Source organism: Galendromus occidentalis, unplaced genomic scaffold, assembly GCF_000255335.2.
Source record: "Galendromus occidentalis unplaced genomic scaffold, Mocc_1.1 scf7180000077185, whole genome shotgun sequence".
In the NCBI taxonomy this organism is placed as follows: Eukaryota; Metazoa; Arthropoda; class Arachnida; order Mesostigmata; family Phytoseiidae; genus Galendromus; species Galendromus occidentalis.
In genome coordinates this window covers 771,094-793,298 of record NW_003805173.1, presented here as the reverse complement: position 1 = coordinate 793,298, position 22,205 = coordinate 771,094, and the positions used below count along the sequence as shown (strand labels likewise).

The 22,205-nt window shown below is 50.6% G+C and overlaps 3 protein-coding genes across 3 annotated transcripts; 2 read left to right on the top strand and 1 right to left on the bottom strand.

Moving 5' to 3' along the window:
• Positions 1-238: 238 nt before the first annotated feature.
• On the bottom strand, positions 239-2,288 carry LOC100900254 (uncharacterized). The gene is made up of 5 exons (XM_003741603.2): positions 2,190-2,288; positions 1,593-1,809; positions 1,079-1,412; positions 768-923; positions 239-669 (listed from the first exon to the last, which is right to left on the bottom strand). The coding sequence occupies exons 1-5, from the start codon at positions 2,239-2,241 to the stop codon at positions 475-477; spliced, it is 954 nt and encodes a 317-aa protein (XP_003741651.1). The 5' UTR covers positions 2,242-2,288; the 3' UTR covers positions 239-474.
• Positions 2,289-2,659: 371 nt separating this feature from the next.
• On the top strand, positions 2,660-6,686 carry LOC100906491 (transmembrane protein 184C). Its single transcript, XM_003741562.1, has 9 exons — positions 2,660-2,801; positions 3,862-4,106; positions 4,249-4,431; positions 4,552-4,707; positions 4,832-4,956; positions 5,156-5,353; positions 5,553-5,747; positions 5,846-5,985; positions 6,085-6,686. The coding sequence occupies exons 2-9, from the start codon at positions 3,945-3,947 to the stop codon at positions 6,204-6,206; spliced, it is 1,281 nt and encodes a 426-aa protein (XP_003741610.1). The 5' UTR covers positions 2,660-2,801; positions 3,862-3,944; the 3' UTR covers positions 6,207-6,686.
• A 1,936-nt stretch (positions 6,687-8,622) lies between these two features.
• LOC100900112 (sulfotransferase 1C2A-like) lies at positions 8,623-9,445 on the top strand. The gene has a single exon (XM_029110977.1). The coding sequence runs from the start codon at positions 8,624-8,626 to the stop codon at positions 9,443-9,445; it is 822 nt and encodes a 273-aa protein (XP_028966810.1). The 5' UTR covers position 8,623.
• Positions 9,446-22,205: the final 12,760 nt, after the last annotated feature.

Below are 22,205 nucleotides of genomic sequence, written 5' to 3'. Positions count from 1 at the left end.
GCGCACGAGGGGGGGGGGCAAGGGGGCCATGGCCCCCACCAAAATTCTTCGGTGTCGATGCTGAAGTATGGACCCCGAGGAGGCGCGTCATCATCTTTGGCCGTCTGGCCCCCTCCAAAACTCTAGTTGCCCCCCCCAAAAAAAAATTCTGTGCGCGCCCCTGGTCGTCATCCGACTGATTCGTCAGTCTAGGAATCAACGAGAGACCGAGTATTCGAAAATAAATCATCTTCATTCAGCAGTCGATGCATGTACAAATGAGCCGTGAAGCTTACGCATTATATGTACATTTGGAAATTCGGCGATGAAAGTTTGTCGTCGTTGAGCGGCGAATAGGGAAGATCGGTCTCGCTTATGTCTCCGTGCTTCAATTCATTGCAAAAGCTTCCGAAGACACGATTTTTCTTAGATGACACCTCTCTCTCTGGGGAGAGAAGCTCAGCCTAGACTTTGAGCATTAAAGATAGGAGTCATTTAAATTACAATGGCTGGTCCTTGACATTTCTGACACCCGAAACATGTCGGAACTCCGGTGGTCTGGAGCGCCGGTTCGTCGGTACTTTCGTCCACGAACGCCGTCACAGCTTTCGAAGTTATCGCGTGCATCAAGGCCCTGTATTGCTTGAGAGCGATGTCGCACGTTTTCTCCGCATGCGTCTGGCCGAGAACCTGGAAGGTACAGTGTCATGAAGTCGGTACTCTCCTTCCTCTTTTTGCGTGCAGGAAGAGCTCTGAAGAGGAATCTTGTGTCTCACCGAGGAGTTTACCTCGTTTGTCGTAGGCGCCGTCACGCCGAACTTGTTGGCGATTTGCTGAGCGACTTGAAGCAAACTCTGGCTACACTCTATCGTGTTCGACGGATGTCTCTTGTAGTTTATCAACGGTTCTACGCATCTCTGGGTCTCGCGCATCAAATTATGAGCCTGGAATGAGCTTTATCTTAGACTTCGGACCGCCCTCCATCTGTACATGATCTCTTCTATCCACACAGTCCCGGATCAACAGGGCAACGAACATCATGGGATAGAGTCCGCTGAAAACGATATGAATCATGGCTTTGATGAGAGATGGGACTCACCTTGAAAATATCGTCCGTGAGTCGAGACCTCTCTTGTTTGCTCACTTCCACAGCCCTCTCGAAATCGTCGCATCTTTTATTGAGCTCAGCTTTCACGGTAGCGAGTTCGGTGACCAGGAGACTCGTCGCTAGGTATTTGGTACGCCATACATCGCATTCGATATTCAATTCGTCGATGTGGCCAATCTCTTTTTGCAGTTTTCGGGTGTAGAACGAAATTTCAGACGCGAGTCGCTGCTTGTCTTCTGTGAGGAACTGCACTCGTTCCTGCATGTCTTCCCCGAGGGACGCCACAAGCAGCTTCTTAAGGTCAGAGTTGACCTCTACCTGGATCCTGGAATCGGAATATCACGACGATCGTATTTGGAGCTCTATGCGTCCCGAACGAATCGTGAAGTATCATAGAGACTGATATCTCCAACGACACCGCGAGGATCCCTTCGGAATCGAATCTAGGATCCAAGCCAAAAGGCACATTCGACGATAGCCCCAAGGGAAGCGAAGGGTCACTCACTTGTACTGCTCCTTCAATTGATCAATTTCTCGTTCCAACTCGTCGACTCGTCTCAAGAGTTTGTTTCTCTCGTGGTCTTTTTTCGAAAGCCCGACGGCTGCTTTGTAAGGTTCTTTGGGCACGAATTTCGGATGAGCATGGGTGAGCACTGGCATTGGAATCTCTTCTTTCCGAGGGGCCTCCATCCCATCACCCTCACTGCGAGTCGAAGTGTTAGCTGGAAATCACGACACTCTTACTTCGATCCGCAAGAGTCAACTGTCCAAAACCAATCTCAGAAATCTCTTTCATTATGCGGGTTAACTATCGGGATGGATGAATGAGCTTCGAAAGTGAGAACGACTGCACCACACCATCTGGGAGCTCTGTCAGTCAAGCGAACTTTGCATCGTTCGAATACTTCCTCATAGGTGCGAGATCATTCGCCAACACCGGTAGCGCAAAACCTCCGCTAACTCAGAAGAGGAGCTCGAAGATGAGAGTCCTTCATGGAGGATAAAGTCCTAGCTTTGTGCTTCTCAAAGAAGTGTTCCACCGCGGAAGCTCACAACAGAAACGATCAAGGGTCCGGAGTGTGCGAAGACTCCCCGCACTTACAGATTGTCCGATTGTGTTTCAACAATTGAGGGTCCGAGGCCGTCGGATTCATTATAGGATATTCCGCCTACAAGGAATCACTCCTATTTGCAAATCGAATCTTTTCTGTCGATCAGCTGTTCAAGAAGTATGCTGCTGACCATGTTGAAATCTAAATCCACGAAATACGAGAGGATGCGCACTTGCGCTCTTTCCCCGACTTCCGGATTTTAAATTCGTCATTGCGGAAGCTGTGCAGAACTCAAATCGCGTCTCTCAGAGGAGCGGTAGCCATTGTTTGAGCACGCTCGAGATGCCCAAGATCGAAATGGACCGATCACTCTGTTCATTTTCGGCGCTTTCCCCCCGGCGTGAAGCAGACGGCAGCTTGTGACAGTCGCTCTCGTTCCAGCTGTTCATGTTCCGAGTATTATTAAAGCTCGGAAGAGCAAGCTGTTCCTCTCCGTTTTTCTCTTCCTCCGAATTTGACTGTATTGGAAAGGAGCAGGTAGTGAGCAATCACGTCGGCCGCATTCAAATCTATGCTGCTCGAGAAGAAAACCCCATCCCGTTAAATCAACCCGCCAATCTGATTCGGCTCGGGTGCGAGGCCCACTGCCACGAAATTCTTGGGTGAGTGAAATCCATCCTCGAAAATATTGTTCCACACGGTTTGCCGTCGGAATACGCCCAAGTGGGATTCCAATAGCTCCCTTGGTGCCAGCGTGCGTGTATTCAAGCGTCAGGTACGCGATGGAGAATTCGTCCCTTCCGATTCCGCGCCTCCCGCCGAGATACGATCCGTGAGCCGTTGCTCCATGGAATGGGGTAGCCTGATAGAGGAGCGAATATTTGCGGAACAGAAATCAGAACTACTGGAATGACATCTGACAATTCCAATCTCGACGTGTACAAGTCATGATTTCCTAAACCCGAAGCTTGCTGAGACCTGAACGTCCCATAGCACTCACAAGCTTACTATTGGTCAGAGACTCAGCTTCCTGCTGATTGGGCCAAGAATCAAAGCCTTCGGAGCCTCGGAAATGCATATCGCTCCGCATGCCCCCCTTCAGCCCGCGGTGTGTCGTATCAGTGGAAATTCCTCCGTCAACCCGAAACTGGCCAGGAAGATGTCATGGAATGGAACTCCGATTCGGCACGGTTTCATCACATCTTTGCCAAAGAAATATCGGAATCTCACTTCCATTCAACAGAGAGCTCATCTCTCCCAAGTATTCTCTACAGTTTTCGTTGACGTTTATCTCTCTCCGGTCGACTTGACACCGGAGATCGTCTCAATCGAGAGGGGCCGTGAGAAGAGAGTTTCTCTCCGATTTCCTTGTCGAGGAATACAGTAGTCACTATTTGTCTGATAGCCCACTGCCTCCTCGAGTGGCATTCCCGTGAAGAGCGTATCGAGCGTTTTTGTGAGGATTTCGTTCAATACTTGTGCTCTGATCTCACTCCGTTTATCCGATGTTCGGGATCTCTCATGAATATTCGGTCGTTTTCCATAAATCGCCGAAGTATGTCGTTAACGGACTAGGTTCGTGAGACGCGGGATCGCAATCATCTCTAGGTCGATTCCGGGTACTCTGTGAACTGTGCACCTTAAGGGTCACATCGACTTGATGAGCCGGCAAATTTGGTCTGCGTTTTGCAGTGGATCTACTAAATTATTCCGCCATTTCAGCTGATGTCGCCGTGAAAGAGAAGGAAATTCTAATTATCGGCTACGATACCGACAAGAGGAGCGATTTCGAGGGGGAAGTCAACATGGAGTCGGGCGTTCGCATCAGCTCGGGCGGCGTCCATCGACAAATCTCATTTAACGCTCAATCATGCGCCAGAAATTGGCGGATATGGTTCAGAGCGGTGGCAGCGATCTCCTACATTGCCATCCTCGTCGTGTTCCTGCCGTGGTGCATCTATCAATTGGTACTTCGAGGAGCTATTCCGAATATCCTTTCGAATATCTTTGAATCACCGGTGCGGAATCGGATGTCGGTCCGTCCGACACCGAGGGGAACGGAACTTGAAACATCGAAGGGATCTCACCTAGTTATTCAATCCCTTTCAGCAGGCGAAGCAGAAAATCGACTTCCGACGCATGGCATTCCTTCTTGCTGGCGGTTTCCTGATGATGACTCTGCCGTTCAGCTTATACGAGATCGCGGGTCACATCGGGAACTACAGTAAACCTTACCTGCAGAAGCACATCATCCGAATCCTCTGGATGGTTCCCATTTACAGTATTAACTCTGTGAGTGAATTCGTGACGAACCTGAGAGGGGCTCGCATGAGGGAACAATCTCTGAGAGAATAAATTGCCTCGAGGATGACTCCCGAAAGTCTTCCGACACGAATCCTCTCCTCTTTCCAGTGGATCTCGCTAGAATGGCGCGACGGAGGCTTCGTCCTGGACGTTTTCAGAGAATGCTACGAGGCTTACGTCATTTATAACTTCATGATGTTTTTGCTCAACTACCTCTTCTATGATCAAGATTATGATCCGGTAGCTCTTGGCGAGCAACCGTCGGTTAGTATTGCGATGGCCCGAATGCGCGTCGAATAAGCCGCTCGTGATTGGCTGATCTGGACCATTTACTCGAGAGCCGCCCCAGACATCATGTCTTCATTTTTTCGTCTATTCCCCTCTCAAGGTTAAGCACATTTTCCCCCTGTGTTTCCTGAGCCCCTGTCGAGGCGGCATGACTTTCATCGACAACTGCCGACACGGAATATTGCAGTACACCGTGGTGCGGCCTTTGACAACTCTTATCTCTGTGTAAGTCGAGGCTTGAACTCACTCAGAGCGAAGGAGACGACCATCAATGCTTTGCTCCTAGCATGAAACTCTACAAACACCTAACATGCAGACGATTGATAATAATCAATAATAAGTTGTCTGATGCGGTCGTTATTAGCGTATGCCCGCTCAATCACGAGCAGGGGTTCTCGATGTGAAGCTCGAGTCTTCGTTCCAGGGTTGCCTACTTCGCTTATGGAGAAGCGAAGATCGAGGACAAGTGGTTTATATTCATCGTCGTAGTCAACAATGCGTCCCAGTTTGTTGCCATGTATTCGCTCGTAATGTTCTACAGAGCTTATAGGCATTATCTTGCTCCCATGTCACCCATCGGAAAGTTCCTGTGCATCAAAGCTGTGGTTTTCTTTTCATTTTTGTAAGTGCCATTGGCTAGTCGAGATTCCGCCGAATCATCGGCCTCCATGATCTGTCTGATCTTCTCCGAAATCATCCAACCCACCGTGACGTTTCCTCCCGGGATTGAGCGTTCGAACCCTGGAATCCCCCCCCCCGGGGGAGGAATAGGTTGAGCTTATGATTGGAGACGGCTCTCTAAGATTCCCTTCGGTCTGCAGCCAAAGTGTGTTGATCACATTCATGGGTTGGGAAGGGCTGTTGAGCTTCTTGATGACCAACAAGGACGAGAAGAGTGAAGAATATATGGGAGAGCTCGCGAAAGTGGTCAGAGAGGTGCAGGATTTTTTGATATGCATCGAAATGTTTCTGGCTGCGATAGCGCACCACTATTCGTTCTCCTTCAAACCATATCTGTAAGTCCGTCGTCTACTTCATTCGTCCTATGAGAGATTGCCAGCAGAGGACCTCGACTACGACCGGTATGGTAAACGAGAAAATGCGCGATTTCCAGGTCGGATCGTTTCCAAAATACGTCATTCGTTCAATCTCTATTGGCTATGGTTGACGTCTCCGATGTCACGTCTGACGTTCAACAGCATATCCGCGTGATCGGGACCAGCGTCACCAATTTTGGCAGTCGACGACCTAAAGGTAAATGAAACCGTTCGTGGTTCTGATGAGTGCTGCCTACGAACGATTCACTTCGGTGATCACTTTCGCGCCTGTAATCTCGATTGCAATTATTTTCAGCGCCCCACGAAGAAGCCCACCTGTTGACATCGATGGTCGCACCAACCGAGGAAGATCAACAACGAACGGACGAGGAAATTCGAAGGTCTATATGGGGCAAGAAAGGTTACGATGCCATTTGAGGGGACACCCGTCGACGGAATGACTCCCCTCAGATTTCGGGTTTCTTAAACGTTCAGTCTGGAATTGATTGACTCAAAGCAAGGAAGAAGGTTCCACATGAACCCTCGAAGCTCGGGGGAGAGCACAACCTCTTGCGCACACTAGGCGTTTCTTACGGCGGTTGCCGGAGTAGGGAGCGATCCGATCCCGGACCTACGAATCGCTGGAATTCGAGCCGTGGAGCACGGCGAAGAATGGTTCTGTATTCTAGTCTTTCCTCGAAACATCCCTTCGACCTATATTCCCTCGTCGAGAAATTTTCAGCAGAACATTAACGCGGGTTTCCCCTCAAGGCCGTCACGATGAGTGTCCGAGCTACGTGTGCATGCAGTCAGCACTCTTTTACGTTAAGTTTTTCCCGTTTAACATTTCGGTGAGAGTTCTATACTCTGGAAGAATGAGCTAATAAAATATATCGGGAAGACGCGAAAACCTCACCAGCGCCTGATGACATGTTGGCGGAATTCAGTTAGGCGTCTAATCGTGTCAATCCAATCGACCTCGCTGTAGCCAACAGCTAACGGTGGCTCCTGGCATCAGAAAGAAGGCTTCTCGGTCCAACTCGATCTCACTTTCTCAAGTCATCAGTGTTGTTCAAATTCACGACACACAGATGATAATTGCTGGCGTCCTCCCACGAAGATGGTGGGACCTCGCCGCACTCACGCGTGGGCATTCTGTTTTACGATAGTGGCATCGTGAATTCAATATCCGACGACAACGCTCATGATTCCTCAAATTTTTCTTCATTCAATACTTGCAATCATCGCCGACGTTAATGGAGCGCAGTTAGTGATCGGAGTGTGGCTGCTGTTCAATTTCACTCATCAGTTTTCTTTCGCTTTCTACCCGTGAGCTAGCATAGGCATGAAAGAATGAACCGAGAGCGACCCTGGCCCGGGAAAACCACACAGGGAGGTGGATTCCCTCGCTTTGCTTGCTTCGAATTTGGTCAGACTCTCTGAGACCGAATGCGCTTGCCGTTTGGACATTCGGGTGATCTTTCGGCTCTTTGTTTATCGAATTTTATGAGAATGGCTGTTTGAGCGATAGTCACCGGATGATTTCTTCTGTGTGACGACAATATTCTCACCTCGTTCTCAGGTCGCCGGCTACGACGACGAACTATGGGAGTATGTTCGTGGGTCTGTCAGGATGATCGGATGGCACTGCGGCCGCCGAGGCCAGCTCCCACCACCGACAACGGAAAGCATTGGCTGCTCGACTGTCGGCGATCGACCGAGCGTTCCCTCCCCCGACTATAGCGTCGCGCCGTCAGGCTTTCTCCCGTTTCGGGGTTGTGAACCCGTCTAGCTCTCCATTTGGTAGTTGACACAACAGCGCGGCTAACAACAATGTGCGTACAACGATACCGAGTGCTTCGTTTGGTTTTGGAGCTCCATTCTCGAGGGAGCATCGGTGTACTCTGAAGCTGGAGCTCTTTGACGAATCTTCGATCGCGGATTCGATAGTGAGTTGATCACTTACCACGAGCTTCCCATCCCCGCTTGTTAGACTCTTCGTATCGTAGCATTCCGATAACGGAGATTGGCTTACTTAGCAACGATGATTTATGTGAAGTAGTCCTGGCTTTTAAAGAAACCGATAGCGCCGCTTCAGTATACAGTAATCGAGCTTGTCTATCAGCTGCGCTAATATTCTTCAAAGACATGGCAAACAGAAAATATCGTCGGAGAACATTGTCAAGCCCGAGGAATGTCGAGTAGATCGCATCCCGGGCTGTTCTCGGAAAACGAGAGGAAGATCAACTGGTCGTGGAGCTTCGGAATGCGCTGCATGTCGTTTTGCCTATGAGCTGGAATGGGACGAGCCAACGCTGCTTTCGTCTCGGTTAGATTGCGAAAGAAGGTCTCGGAGAGCGTCAACCCGGGATATGACGAGACCAAAAGAGCTCTGAACTTCCCGCTCACGAGGTCACCGCGGAAGTTTCTGGCGAAGCGGAAACGGAAATCAATTTCTAGAGTATTCAAACACGAGCGGATTTCGAAGAGCCGTTCGGGAGGTGCCATTGGAACATTTGCTTTGCATGAGTGGCGGGCTTGTGTAGGTATAAATTCGCATTTAAACCACTCGGAACGGGCCGAATCACTTCTTGTGTCTTCTTGTCTTGGTTCGATTCCCTTGTCCTGGAAGCATGCTCATCGAATTTCATCGTCTGTGAATGGCACCTCGTCCGGAACAGTTGAATGACTAATCCGATAGATTAAAATTTTATCTCCGTGTCGCTTTTCAGGCTGTCCGCTCTCCACGCTGTGACGGGTGGACGCCCTACTCGGGTTCCTCTGGATGACGATGAACAAATGCTCCTATGATCATAATGATGGATTCCTACGAGCCGCCAGTGTTTTCAGTGTATATGAAGCAAGGTGTGAAACTGCCACGGATCTTTCCTTCAGAACCGAATCCCTACGAACAGCTCAATTTTCGACCAGCGGACAACGATGTAGTCCTCTGCAGTTATCCTGCCTCTGGCGAAGACATCGTTCTGAAGATTCTCGAAAAGCTGCGTGATCGCGACCGGAGGATTTTTCGCACCGTCGGAGATAGTCTCGGAAGTATCGGCAGCGGTCTTCACGTGACACATCTACCATTCTGCCGGTCACGGTGGAACCCCAGAGCGCGTTACGTTCTTCTGTTGAGGAACCCGAAACAAGTGTGCGTGTCGTTTTACTACCTCTTCAAGAAGACCTTCCAACGTCTCTACGGCCGAGCCCCTGAAGAAAATTGCAGCTTCAATACATTCTACCGCCTCTTCGTCAACGGGAAAGTTGCGTACGGTGACTATTTTCGACACACACGATCGTGGCTCGAACGAACGTGCATCAAATCGTGTCTGTGCGAAGAGCGGTCGAGCGTTCCCGACACAGAAAATCTCATTATTCTGATATACGAAGAGATGGAGAATGATCTTGAGCATAATCTGCACCGTCTGATCGAATTCATCGACGTAGATGTCGACGCTTCTCGAGTCTCCGAAGAGATAAAGGAAACACTGTTGAGGAAGCAATCGTTGGACTGCAGAGATTTCAGCAGCTCAGAGGGTCGTCGGAAGAAAATGGGACTTGCCGGAGGATGGGAAAGCCACTTTTCCAAGGAGCACCGAACTAGCTTCGACGAATGGGTTCGATGGAACGGTAATGCGTCTATCTACAACAAGTTTTGGTTCGACGCTCTGTGATACATTGTCTGTTTCGATATTCGAAAGAATGCCACCGATTTCGCAGCGAATGAAATGTTTGTAGTAGGTATCATATTCGGAGGATTCACTGGCTATCGCTCATGCTAGAGCGTGTAAACTCAGAACAGGGAACGCACTCTTCATTAGGTTCAACAGCATGGGAATAATAGGAGTCTGTACAGGTATAGGATAGAAATCCCGAATGTAATATAGGAATCGACCCGAACAAACCACCGCAACTTGAATACAAGACGGGAATGTCCCGTCACGAAGCTTTGCCAAAATCGCAAATGCAGCTGTTTCGATGGCAGTTGGGCCGACCACGGAGAGATGTTATGGATTGACTTATCAGGTACTATTATCTGCTGGGGAATCTCGAATAAATGGTTCAGCGGAGTCTCATCCTTGGAGTTAGTGATATTCCGAGCATTGAGGAGCGACTTGAGTAGTTTCTCAGGGCTGGAATGCCTCAGCCAGAACTGAGTGACCAGCTTTCCTACTTCGCAATACAATGACTTGGGCCACAGATCTTGGTAGTTCTCCTAATCCTGCATTCAGGAATGATTCCACACTGCAAAGAGTCGAGGAATTAAGTTTTCGCAGAATGAAATCGCGAGCCTCTAACAATAAGCTCGATTCACTCCCCGAATTCTGTACGGGAGCATGACTCGGCGGAGACGGCTTTGTGCATGAAAAAGTGCCGAAGATCAATGCGCGCCGAATTCTCCTTCGAGCGACTATCTCGATAGGGCAGGTATGGCTCGGGTTGGAATTGACTTCACGTTTCCCCAGTCAAAGATGCATACGATTTTCATCCAGCTTCGAATGACGGATAATTCTCGTCTTCACTGAGGGTCCTTCCGATGCGTACTCGTTGCCGATCGTTACGGAGTGTGCAAAGTGATCGGGAGAAAAGACTCGGAATCACCATCGGAGTTTCTGTCACTTCCGAGTAGCCTTCCCGAATCTTCATCCTCTTTGTTAGTTTTCAATAACCAGAATGCTGGCTCGTCAGAGCTATTCTTGAGCTTTCGCACACGGGGCCCGACCATTCCAAGTCGATGAGGCGGCGGGAATCAAGAGCGGATGCCGCCGAGGAGAGCTTTCGGTCCTCAGATTGTCGTCACGCAAATCCATCGCGGAAGACGGAATCGCTCAAAAACTTGGAGCGTTTGACTAGCGCAAGACTCATGTCGTCAAAATCGTCACCAAGCCAGACTCGCAGTCTGTGAGCGGCGTATGGATCGCGAAACCCAGCCACTCTGCCGGTCACGAACCGACTTTCCGTCCGGGGCATTACTTTCTTCGAAGAAACCGCATCCGACGAGGTCATCGAGCCATCGCGGCTCGGTTGAATGGTCTGTCGGGAACCTCTCAGTTTCCCAAGTGGAAAGAAAGGCAGACATTCCGTCGGGCCGGATCTCGGAGCTAGTCCCTCATGCTCCTACTAGGAGCTCCTGCGAGATCTATAGTCCGCCACGAATGATAATATTTTTCGACAGGAGAGGATAAGGGGGAAAAATCATCTCAGATCAGACACTGTCAGTCGTGGGTCAGAGGCCCAAACGCCTCTCAAATCTGGGCACCCACCCTGGATGTGACTCTTCCCAGCCAGATGAGAGCGATCGATAACCTTCGGCAGTATGCTCTCGGGAACTCACGCATCCGAGTACTCCGAATTACGAAGATTGCTGCCCATGCACAGAAGCCCTGCGGAAAATGCGGTATCGGTCAAGCGGAGGTCGACGACTCTGGAACCATCTGGTAAAATCGGATAAATTGAACGCTCATCCCCCGGTCCTCAATCGGGTTGAAGTTGGCACACAATGACCAGAAGTTTCCAAGCCAGCGATCCGCATTCCTCCTGCTGCTCGGACTAGCTGAGATGATAGTTAGTCGGACTCGCCCGCATGGATATCGACCTCGTCGCGCGCTCCGTTCTCTGTCGAAATGCATTCGAGACGATCTGTGGCCCATCTATGAGAGACTCATCGTATATCTCATCTGTCCTCCGGAGCCCCCTCGACTCCACAGAATGCATACATCCTATGACACTCATACACCTCACCTGGTGCCTCGAGGGACTTCAGAAAAAGTTTCCCGAGGCGAAATTCGATGGCGCATCCGCCCTCGTCTGCCGTCTCGGTGTGGGAATTCGGGATATGTTTCGTCCCGTACCTCTGCAAAATGTCCATGAGGAACGGGTCTCCTGGCTCCTGACACTCGCGTCATAAGCTGTCCCGAATGATCTTGTACATGATCGGGTTCCCCCGATACTCGACTGACATGAACACCGTGATGCGCGCTCTCGAAGTCGAACTCTTGCATACCATGTACGATGGAAACAGCTTGAATCGCGCAGCCGTCATCATATCCAATACTTAAGTATCACCTCTTGCGAGCTCATAGGAAGCGTTCGTGAATCAAGAGGGTCCTCTATAAAAGAAGTCATGTCTGTCCCCTCAGCCGCCTCGCTGTGCCGACATCTCGGTGACTCCCCTGTTGACCGAATCTTTTTGACTGAAACCGTCTGATCACTCCATCTGACCGGCACCGTTTGACTGAAACCACTCGACCGAAGACGTTTGACCGAACTGAGCTCTACCGAGATTCGTATACATGCGGTGACTTCCCTGTTGACCGAATCCATATGACCGAAGCCACTTGACCGAATCCATATGACCGAAGCCACTTGACCAAATCCGCCATACATGCAGGCAAGCACATTTCCGGGATTCGGAACTGGGGAGCGACGCGTTGGAGAAGAAGAACGGGGTGCGGATTCGCTTCCGAACGAGGATTTCTCACAAGTTCATTCGGGGATATCACAAGTCTAGCTGGGGTTTTGAACTTCAAAATGAGAGGCCCCTATGATTTATTTTCGACTTTATCACAACTCTTGGAAGCAACCTCTTGGACGAAGTCGCTCAATGGAATTTCATCGGTTTCGTAGTTTTCGACCTCGTGAATAAGACGAGAATCTGCTCAAAACCAGGAGCATACCACGATGGTTTTGAATTGCTGCATGATGAATGAACAGAAAGCGAGTCGGTCGAATGATGCTGGACAGTTATCCAGGATTTTCCTCCTCAATCTGAAAACTTGGTGAGGCTCCCGGATTGCGTGAGCAGATCCGGGGTAGCCCTATTCGGTGGAACCGCTTCGGTCATACGGCGTCCGTCAAACGGTGTTCCTCACAGCATTTCGGTCAGATGGCTTCGGTCGAAAGGATTCGGCTTACTGGGAGGGAGCTCTATAGGTCGGGAATGGAGTCAATTTCGAGTTCGAGCAGAATTCAGCGTTAGCTGCTCTCGTCGCCTCGAAGTCGATGAATTGATAATAATACTGTATTCCCTCCGGTGTGAACGCTGTAAATGAAAACAGCTGCCTGGGAGATTACTCTCTTCTCTGTGAGATAACAGAAAACGCCCTCGTCATTCCAAAGCCTCTCCTCCTTCCGGTCCTCCGATGGAGCCAGGAGAGCCTTCCCTCACAGAAATTCCCATCACCGACAGAGTCGAACATGAAAAGACTCGAGGATTAACGGGTTCCTTTTCAGGGTCAAGCGGGACACAGCACCGCTGACGGCTTTCGCGGCCCAGACGGAAATCCGCCGTTTAATATTGTGGCTTATAGCTGGCCCCTCTCCGAGGTGCTTGCATTGCGCAGGTCATTCGGAGAGCCCCATCTGAAAGTCTCTCGCCGCTACAGTGCAGACATATTTCAAGGGGCTCGCTCCGCCCCCTTCGCTAGTACCCTGCGGCTTCCTGACTCTCTGGACGGCGGCGTGGCGCAAGTCAGGCCTGATCGTGAAACCAGAGTCGTCATTGAGCTTAATCGTCCTTTCAGCTGCTCGCTGCATGCTGACGAGCATTACACGGCCAAAACTGGCTGTGGCACCCCGACTTTTCATTCTCTCAGGCTTTCCTCGACTCTCGCAGGGAAGCCGCCAAGTTATTCCATGGAACTTCCGTGGAGCCTGTGCGTTTTGATCCGAGGCCCGTGTCCGATCCAATTGAAGACCGAATCGTTTCTCGGGGTTGCCTCGGAAGGACGGAGAAATCTGTCTGTCCTTGTCATCGACTCCACCAGACGTCGAAATCTGAGCTCCGGTTTCTGAAACTGCTATTTCAGCTGGAGGAGAATCGTTTCTGAATGAGAAGGAGTTGGTTTTGGCGGACGGAGCCGTGGCGTGGCTGCCACTTGCGGTTTGTAGAAGACGCCTCCCGTCTGATCCAAGTCACGCAAACTCGTGAAGAAACACGGAACGGGAAAAAACTCAAATCTATCGAGGGACCCATTGTGTGTCGTCGCATCGACGACTCTCTCAAGGCGGCCCTTCATACTTCAGACGTCTGCTCATTCTGCATCCGAGCGGTTGGCTTCCGGTGCAGAGAATCTCAAACGACGGAACTTCCGTCGATGCCATCAGAGAAGTGTTCGAATCGGATGAATTGAGCGTATCGTCCCGAACTCCTGTTCCGATCTGCATGAGAATCATTCCCGAGGTGGTCTCCCTTGAGTACTCCAACACAGCACCCACGAAAGCAGCCTCTCAGTCTCGATCCGAGACGTTGCTTTCGCGTCGGGACTTGGGCTCACCCTGTGCTCGAGACTCGAGACGCGCGTTCTTGCGGAACTTCGCCGCTATCGAATCGAAAAGCATTCTCTGTCTCTGCGAGCTCTCTCGTCGTCCAAGGGAAACTCTAATCGGAATGGATTCATTGGAAAATAAGCCTGTCAAAGAGTTTTTCATGATTTCTCAGCAGAATCTCATTGCTCGTAAGCGATTTCTGCGATCAACGGTACGACCAATCAAGACTAACTTTATCAATTGCATCGGCCAGCGATTCTACCGAGTCAGATCAGGGTGTCTCAGCTCGGGCGATCCCCCCTGGAGAGTCCTACGGGAATCGTCGAATTCTACGCAAATGGTCTCGCAGGAAATGTGATTCTCTTCCGAAATACGAGTCTGGACCACATGCCTGATCTATGGGTCGAGAGTAAGGAGCATGGAACGGCCCCGGCGAGCCCGAGCCGATGGCTGTAGTCAACCATTCGATATTGGAACGCGCTCCGAGCTGATTTAATACAGTCTCACAGCCGGGCTACAGTTACCGGGGGAAAATACGATACCGACACCTAATTAAACATGCGAGTACACGGAGGGAAATTCCCAAAGACTTACCGCCATTGTTCGGAAGCTTTTGTACGTGTGAGGTCATGCTAATTCCGGGGGAAAAGACCCTCCGGGAGGCTGGTAGCCAGTGCTATCGGCTCTGGCGGTTTCAAGTTACAACTCCGCGCGACGAATGTAAGATATCTGCCCAAGGGATAGTCAAGATTATGCGCGGTAGCCTGGGGAGATTACCCGGGGCACGAAAACAGACTCCCTGAAAATTCCGGTCGAGACCCTGTATCAAGGTTACGATGAAAAGCCATTTATCTCAAGCTCCTATCTGGAGTTGGAAGCTGGACCCCGATGATGGCGTAAAATGAAGATTCTCTATGCGCTGTTTTTTTCGCCTTCAGACAATTCCCACGCATTGAGTCCACAGAAAAAATATCCGTGGAAGGGCTGATTTTCGAGTGGAATAATTTCATTGTTTCCTATGATCCACCCGAAACCATGACGATCCCCGTACTGAGGCTCCCATCGCGGCAAACGAGGCATGATTGCCATCGAGACTTTCTTTCTCAGCGAAGCTTTCTCCGGCTCGGACATCTCCCATGTCTTCGCACAATCAAGGACTTCGGAACAATGCATTCGCGTGGGCCAGGCGGCGGCAGTGGCATCCTCCCTCGCTATCCGATGCTTCTCTCCTGTGAGTAATTTTCACCATTAGATTGATTCCCTAAACAATTCAAGGAATCATCCAGCTGGTGAAGAGGATCGACAACAATCCCCATCCAGTCTCTCGAGTTAAGCTCAGAAGTTCGTCTCTGTTGCGATTTTTTGGCAACAACGCCATGATGTTCCGGAACGGCCGGAGCACCTGACAACCCCTCGGAAATGGATTCGAGCGAACTCCCTCCGCGACCCGTCCCGGCGCCTCGGAAATCCAGTTCCCCCCAAGCCGATCACGCGTCACACGGCAGGGTCGAAGTGTTCGAAAGTGCCGAGTGTGTTTCGCGGACCCTCTCGAAGCGGAATCTGGTGACATGCTCCATAATCATCGCACAGTACTTATGCACGGCGGCTATCGTGCACGAGTTCGCGTACCGCCGCGACAACATCACCGGTTTCAGTCGAGTCCACCTCGCGGTCCTGAAAGCGACCCCGCTAATTGTCACAACGACATTATATTCGCTGTGGATACCGCGGATACGACTGGGGTTCGGACTCGCTGTGATAATGGCTTCGGAGATAGCGTTGATCTTTCTCCGCGGTGACAACGACAACAACGGCGACACTGGAAACGAGTGGACATTCTACGGACCTCTATTGGCTCATCTCTCGCTCGGGCTCGGAATCCATCTCTGCGAGCGAGCGCTTGAACCGCTGTGTCATTCGAAATATCGACTCCTACCGTTTTTCGCCGCAATCATGCTGCAACCCCTCATTTCCGGATACATAGATGACGCACGATTTTCGGCCCTAGTTATGGCTCTCTTCGTGATCCCTGGTATCGCTCTGCAGCTTTATCTTGCGCGATTCGAATTGAAACAGTTTCCCCTCACATCAACGAGATCCCTCGGCATGCAAGCGTTCGCCTTTGCCAGCTTCTACCTCGTTTGGGGAAAGGTGGCCACCATTAATTTTCTGGTGGAACTCGTCGATTTGGAGAAGGATTACCAACCCCTTGTTTTCTTCACATTCGGTGCTTGTGCTCTATTCGTCTCCGTTGCCATCAAATTTTTGCCCACCGCTTGGTCAAAGGGCTTGATTTGGGTGGCGATACCGCTTGTGATTGTCGGTTTAGTGATCGACTCGGATCTGGTCCTTGAACCGAAGGTGTGGCTGATGTTCATCGCGAAAACTCTGCTGGGCGCAGGACTCGCCCTCACCGTTGGAATTGTTGGCATCTTCGGATGTGGCCGCGGAGGCATCCGGGGCGCTGAGCCCCGTTGGATACTGAATTCCGTAGGAGGAGTATTCGGGATCCTTGTGAGCTCATTCATTGCCGACCGCTACGACCAGTACGTGGTGAACATCATTGACCTTATCGTGTATCTTCTGGCGGTGGCGATTCTCGGAGCTGAAAATCTTTGTCTGCGATATCGTCACGAACAATCCGCGTACAGTGTGAGCGAAACCATAAGCAAGCTCTAGTTGGATTCAACCATCGCTTGGCAATCGCAGCTCGGAGTTGAAATGACATTGGATCTATATGTAGACTCTGAGCGTTGTTGCGTTGACTCGCGCATGATTGGATATCTGAATAAACACTGCTTTCATCCGGGAAATGCCTAGACGGATTCTCTGTTTCCGGGCTCTTGATGGACATATGATTATGGAGTCTTGTAGGATGCTAAACAGTCTATAGGAAAGGTGAACGAGCAGAAATCCAGTCACCTGAATCACGAATAGTGGGAACTTCTCTCGCAGCTCGCTCGGGTGGTTATTCTGTATGCTGTATGTATTTATTCGATACATTCCGTGTCGTCTGCCAGAATGAGCAACCGGCCTGAGTTCTCTTGGTGGTGGGGGTGAGTTACAGGATGGCAGTGTCCAATGGACGGGCAGCTTCCGGAGGATCGCGAAAATCTGCCAGGACGCGCTCCATATTCGAATCGGCATGCTCTTCCAAACTCACGGTTTCATATAGATATTTGAAACCATAAAACAGTATACATCATGTGAGACCTAGAGTCTCCCGAAATAGGCATTACGGAATGTTTGATCCATGATATATCATGATTCTCCAATTGGAAGGGATCTTGGAACCTCTATGGGGAGCTCGCTGCTGAATTCCGCTCGAAGAAAATGATGTCGAAGGGCTCGTCAAATGTGTGGAATCCGGAAGGCTTCTTGCTCTGGCCCCGCCGCCTCATGAGATCCCGAAGCGTTCTCGAAGATAATCCTCTAACCAAACGCCTCGGTAACCTTAGGGCCATGTCAGCCGGCATGACCGCTTTCCGTCGTGCAACTTGCAACTCACCGGGCAAGCAATATTTCAGAGCTCGCCGGCTTAGTTCGACATACATCTTCAATCTTCGACTAGGGACTTGGATAGGAAGCTGCTCAGGAAGTTGCTTGATTGGCAACTCATGTGAAGCCCTAGCCGCGATTCCAAGCTGTCACTGAGGCTGCTTTCCCGGCTAACCTGGAAGCTTCCCGCCGTAGTCACTCACATACTTGTCCACGCCCACGACGCGACGTGACCAGCAAAAACATCTGAGTGAGCAAAGAGGGTCGGTCTGAAAGGAGACACAGTCTGCTCTGCTCTCGCCAGTCGCTTGCCGATACTAAGTTCCGACTTTCCTCCCCGAGCGCCCAACCCAGTGCTCCGATCAGAGCCCCCGAACGACAGACAGAGTCTACCGATCGCTGGGATTTCGAAGGTCAATCTCTACATTTTTCCTCTTACGATATCCCGAAAAAGATGAGTCCGGAGAGATCTCCTGAGTGAAAGTCGGTCAGTGAAGAGTTTCGCAAGCAGAACTCGTGCGATAAGCCAGCTATCTTTCTCGGCGTGGGACGATCCCACTGGAGAATGTTTCGCTCCCGAAAACCAGGGAAAGCGGTCTACCGCAAAAGAATGGCGTTTCATGTCTCGTCGGTCGGAGAAACTCGCGTGGACTCCCGTCGGTGGCTCGAAGTAATCGCGGGACAGGGAGAAGTTTCACCTACTCGACCGATCAGCTTTCCGAACAGAGAGCGAAGAGGAGCGATTGACTTCGAGTGTTCTTGTGATTTGATCGATAAGGGATGGATCCTCAGAATTCGCGAAATGTCAGCCACACAATGAAGTACGTTCAGTGTTCGCGTATATCCGTCCCTGATACAGAGGGAGCAGCAAGAGTTGTAATCTGGCGCAATCCTGAGATTGCTTCGTTTTCATATGATTATCCCATATTGCCCTGGATGAAAATTGTTGTACGACGAAAATTCCCGCCAGAAACGTCGATTCCCAACGGGACAGAGACATTTCGCGGCTCATCGCTTCCCAAACGATGTCCAAAGCTGAGCGAGCGAGTCCTTGGCTCTTCGCTCAATCAGTCTGCAGGACAAGGCCGCGCGGTAGAATTGAGGCCAGAATCGTTCGGAATTCGAAAAGCGAGTGCTTGTGAATGCGTCGATCCCACTCTGGTGGCTATACTTTTCTGAGAACGGAAGGGAGGAACTCAATCTTGGATCGGTGAAGAACCTCCGAAACCCTGCAGTCCCGAGAAGATGTCGCCGGGCCGTGGAGGAACATTGACATGGAGAGACATTGATTTTACGATGAGACAAGTACGGGCATAGCACACTTCAGTGTGCTAGGATCGATGCGGAGCAAGATTGAAATTCGATTGCAGGAAAAGCTATCTAATGATCAGCAGAGACCAATTCTCAAAGGAAGCGGAATGAAGTTGTCCGCTCGGACAAGATGAAACGAATTTTCGGAACGAGCGTGTGGCTCCAAAGTTCGGCGAACGAGCTCCGAATTCCGACTCTGGCTTGCTGCGACGAATATTTGTACTCTGCTCGTCCAGATTCCCAGATCGGTTTCTGTCGTCCTGATTCCAGAGCATTATATGCATTTATGAATAAGCGATCTATGCAGGCAATAGGAAATGCGTGCTCCCCGTGAATGTTTCTCGGTGAGCGGCGAAATCAATCGGCTCATCCCAGGGGCTCTGATCTCGACATCCGCGAGGTCGTTCGAACACCGAAAATACGAACTTGGAATTGAAATGTGCTCCGAAAGAAACTTCAGAGCCCCGCTTCGACGAATCGGCGAACTTATCGGTCCTTCCCTTGAATTGACTTTCTAAAATCAAACTCGGCTTCGCTCTGTGGAGCTGGCGGAAGATTCCGTGTGGAAGACGGATGAGCACTCTGGTCGAAGAAGATTTCAATTGAGAGTAGGTGGGCGAAAAGGCTCTCCGAGCGAGCTCCTTGCAATTTTGTAGACGAGATTTCGGTAGGTTGCGATCTCACTTATCACGCGCCCCTACAGATTGAGCTGGACGACGGTAAACTACGCATAGGTTTAACAACCGAGCGAGTGTCTTATTGAGCTAATTACAGCGCAATGAACTCTGGTCACGACTCTCGCGAGGCGATGCACGATAAGCCACCGAGTGTTCGAAATCTCAGTGACAATCAGGACGAGCACCGACCGTCGTCTACCTCTCTACTGATTCCCGAGAAAGTGTAGCGAACTGAGTCTCGTACCGTTCTCAGTGGAAACTTTTGCAAGGCGAAGGTCGTGCATATAAAAAAAATCGAATCCGTCAGAAAATCACGCTGCCACGAAAATCAATGATAAGGGAGCGCGGGAAAAGCATCGAAAGTCTCCTACTGTGGAACACTGTAAAAGACGGATCCCGAGTCTCGGACGTCGCGTCGTTTGTTCACTTGAATTCGCTCTGTGTAGCCGCGAAATCGCTTCTACAAAGTACGTGCATCGCTCTGAAGCACCTTGCAGTCTCGATTGCGCAAAGCCGGTCATAGAGAACTGTTCTGAGAGCTCGGACCGCGTTGAGCCGAGTCGTACAGCGCTGCGTCACGTGTACCTCTACAATAATACGAGAGAGTGAAGAGCGTTTGTCTGAAGTGGCTGTCGGGACTCGAGACTCACAGCTGATTCATCTAAGCGTTCTGGCGGTTACAGTTTGCTCTTATTCAGGACGTCTCCGCATCCCCCGTCAAACCGAAAACTCGGACAGAGTTGTAATCCGAAGAAGGAGCAACGATGCTCGATGCGACTTCGTCGAGCTCCGGGTTTCATCGTCGTCGATCGAGGAAAATCGATGTGCAAAGCCTCGCGAATCGTGGGCGTTTCCAATAGATATTTTCTTGCGACTCTGTCCCGGGTCGAATGGTGGATAGGGTTGCAGGCAAAGACGCACGAGAAATCGTATACGCGATCGATATTCCGCGAGGAAGATTCAGGAGTAATGATCCTCAACAAGAAGCTTCAGGCCTCATGCACGCAGAGAAGTTGCGATGAGAGGGTCAATGACACGCCGTTTGAGCGCTCACTCGTGGAAAACAGAGAAGGAAAGGAGCAGTGCGTGTCACAACAGTTGAGAGGTTCTGCGTATTCTCGTACTGTGCCGTTTCGGAGAGTCGTTCCGCCGAACTGGCAGGAAAGCGGTGAGGCTTCGGTCTTGAGAGCGTTTTCTCGCACTGACTGCGGAGCTGTCGTCGCAAAATCCCAATCAAGGCCATACGAGACGCGCCACGCGCCATGGATATCGATCCGGAGCTTGAGCCCGGTGTCGGATCCTCGATTATCTGGCTGTATGGAGTGTTTCGCAAGCTCGAGAATGAAGCGCCGTGCAAAAACTTAGCCGGATTCCTGCAACATCCTATCTATGAAGAGATACACAGGTCCGCGGGTTCAGTTGGGGACCAGAGAAACTTTTGCGGAATCCTTGCAGTCAAACATGGATTGGAGATGATGAAGTTTTGGTCCTTGAGCTTCTACTCGGTGCTCATTATAGATTACAGTCGAGCTGATATGAATAATTGTCTGCCGAATTCATCGGAACTTCCGTGTGGGGATCGGCGGAGCATTGAAATCCTCTATATCACTGAAGAGAGGCGGGAATCAGTGAACGCAGGTCATGCGAGCGCTCATATCTGCTCTGTCGACGAGCGTTCAAGACTAGAACCCGTTTCAAAGAAGCGGCACGTGATACTCAGTCGCAAGATTCTGCGCGAGAACAGTGAAGCGACTTCCAGACTCTACGCCCGAGCACCTGCGCACTAAACACTGGCATGACCGAAGCCGCGGAATTTCTTATGTTCAAAGGAAGCTCCATTCATAGCTCAGTGGAGCATTGGGAGCAATCTGAAATCCGAGCAGGGATTCCGCAGAGAAATCTCTGTTCGAAATTTGTGGAAAGCCGGCAAATCGCACCCGAGTGGTGGCTCTACCCGATGCGAACTCGCCTGAGAGCGAGTCGCAGCCTAATCCCTCGCCAGGACTATAAATAGGCCCAGGGCGTCTTGTTTGATAACAGTTTCTTGTAGGATTTTCAGCAGAAAACGACTGCCTGACTTGATTCCGCTTTGGAAGTGAACAACGAGGATCGGATAGCTGCGTGAGCTGGCCCGCGATCGAGGTGAGTTCTATCGAAGTTCAATGAAGTGAACTCCTGAGCTCGGAGTAAGTCATGCGAGCCCGTCGGCCACTAGCTCTTCTGTTGATCGTTCGGATAACGACCAGGCAATACCGACCAGCAGCTGAACTACGCACTCGCTGCAATCCGAGGAGGCAACTGCCTCGCTAGGGATCGAAATCTTCTATCGTCACGAGCTTGCTCTCATCGAATCAATGAAAGCGTTGAGTTTACAGAGCAGTCGGCCTCTTCTCGTAGATATGGGACGGTGCCCGAGCTGACAGCAACGAGCTAACGCATCGCTGGAAAACAACTCGGAAGAATCGGATGGCGTCGCTTCCCTAACTGACGGCGCCGGCGTTTCGATGCGCGGTCGGTGTCCGCAGAAATATATCGGGTTGTCGTTTGACGCCGACCTGTCGATGATTCTTCAAATGCTCCGATTGAAATCTAATGTCATGATAATAAGGAAACCATGAGCCTCTCGGTTGTCAGAGAAAAAATTCGCTTGTTTGCGCCTTAAGATTCCCTTTGATGAATA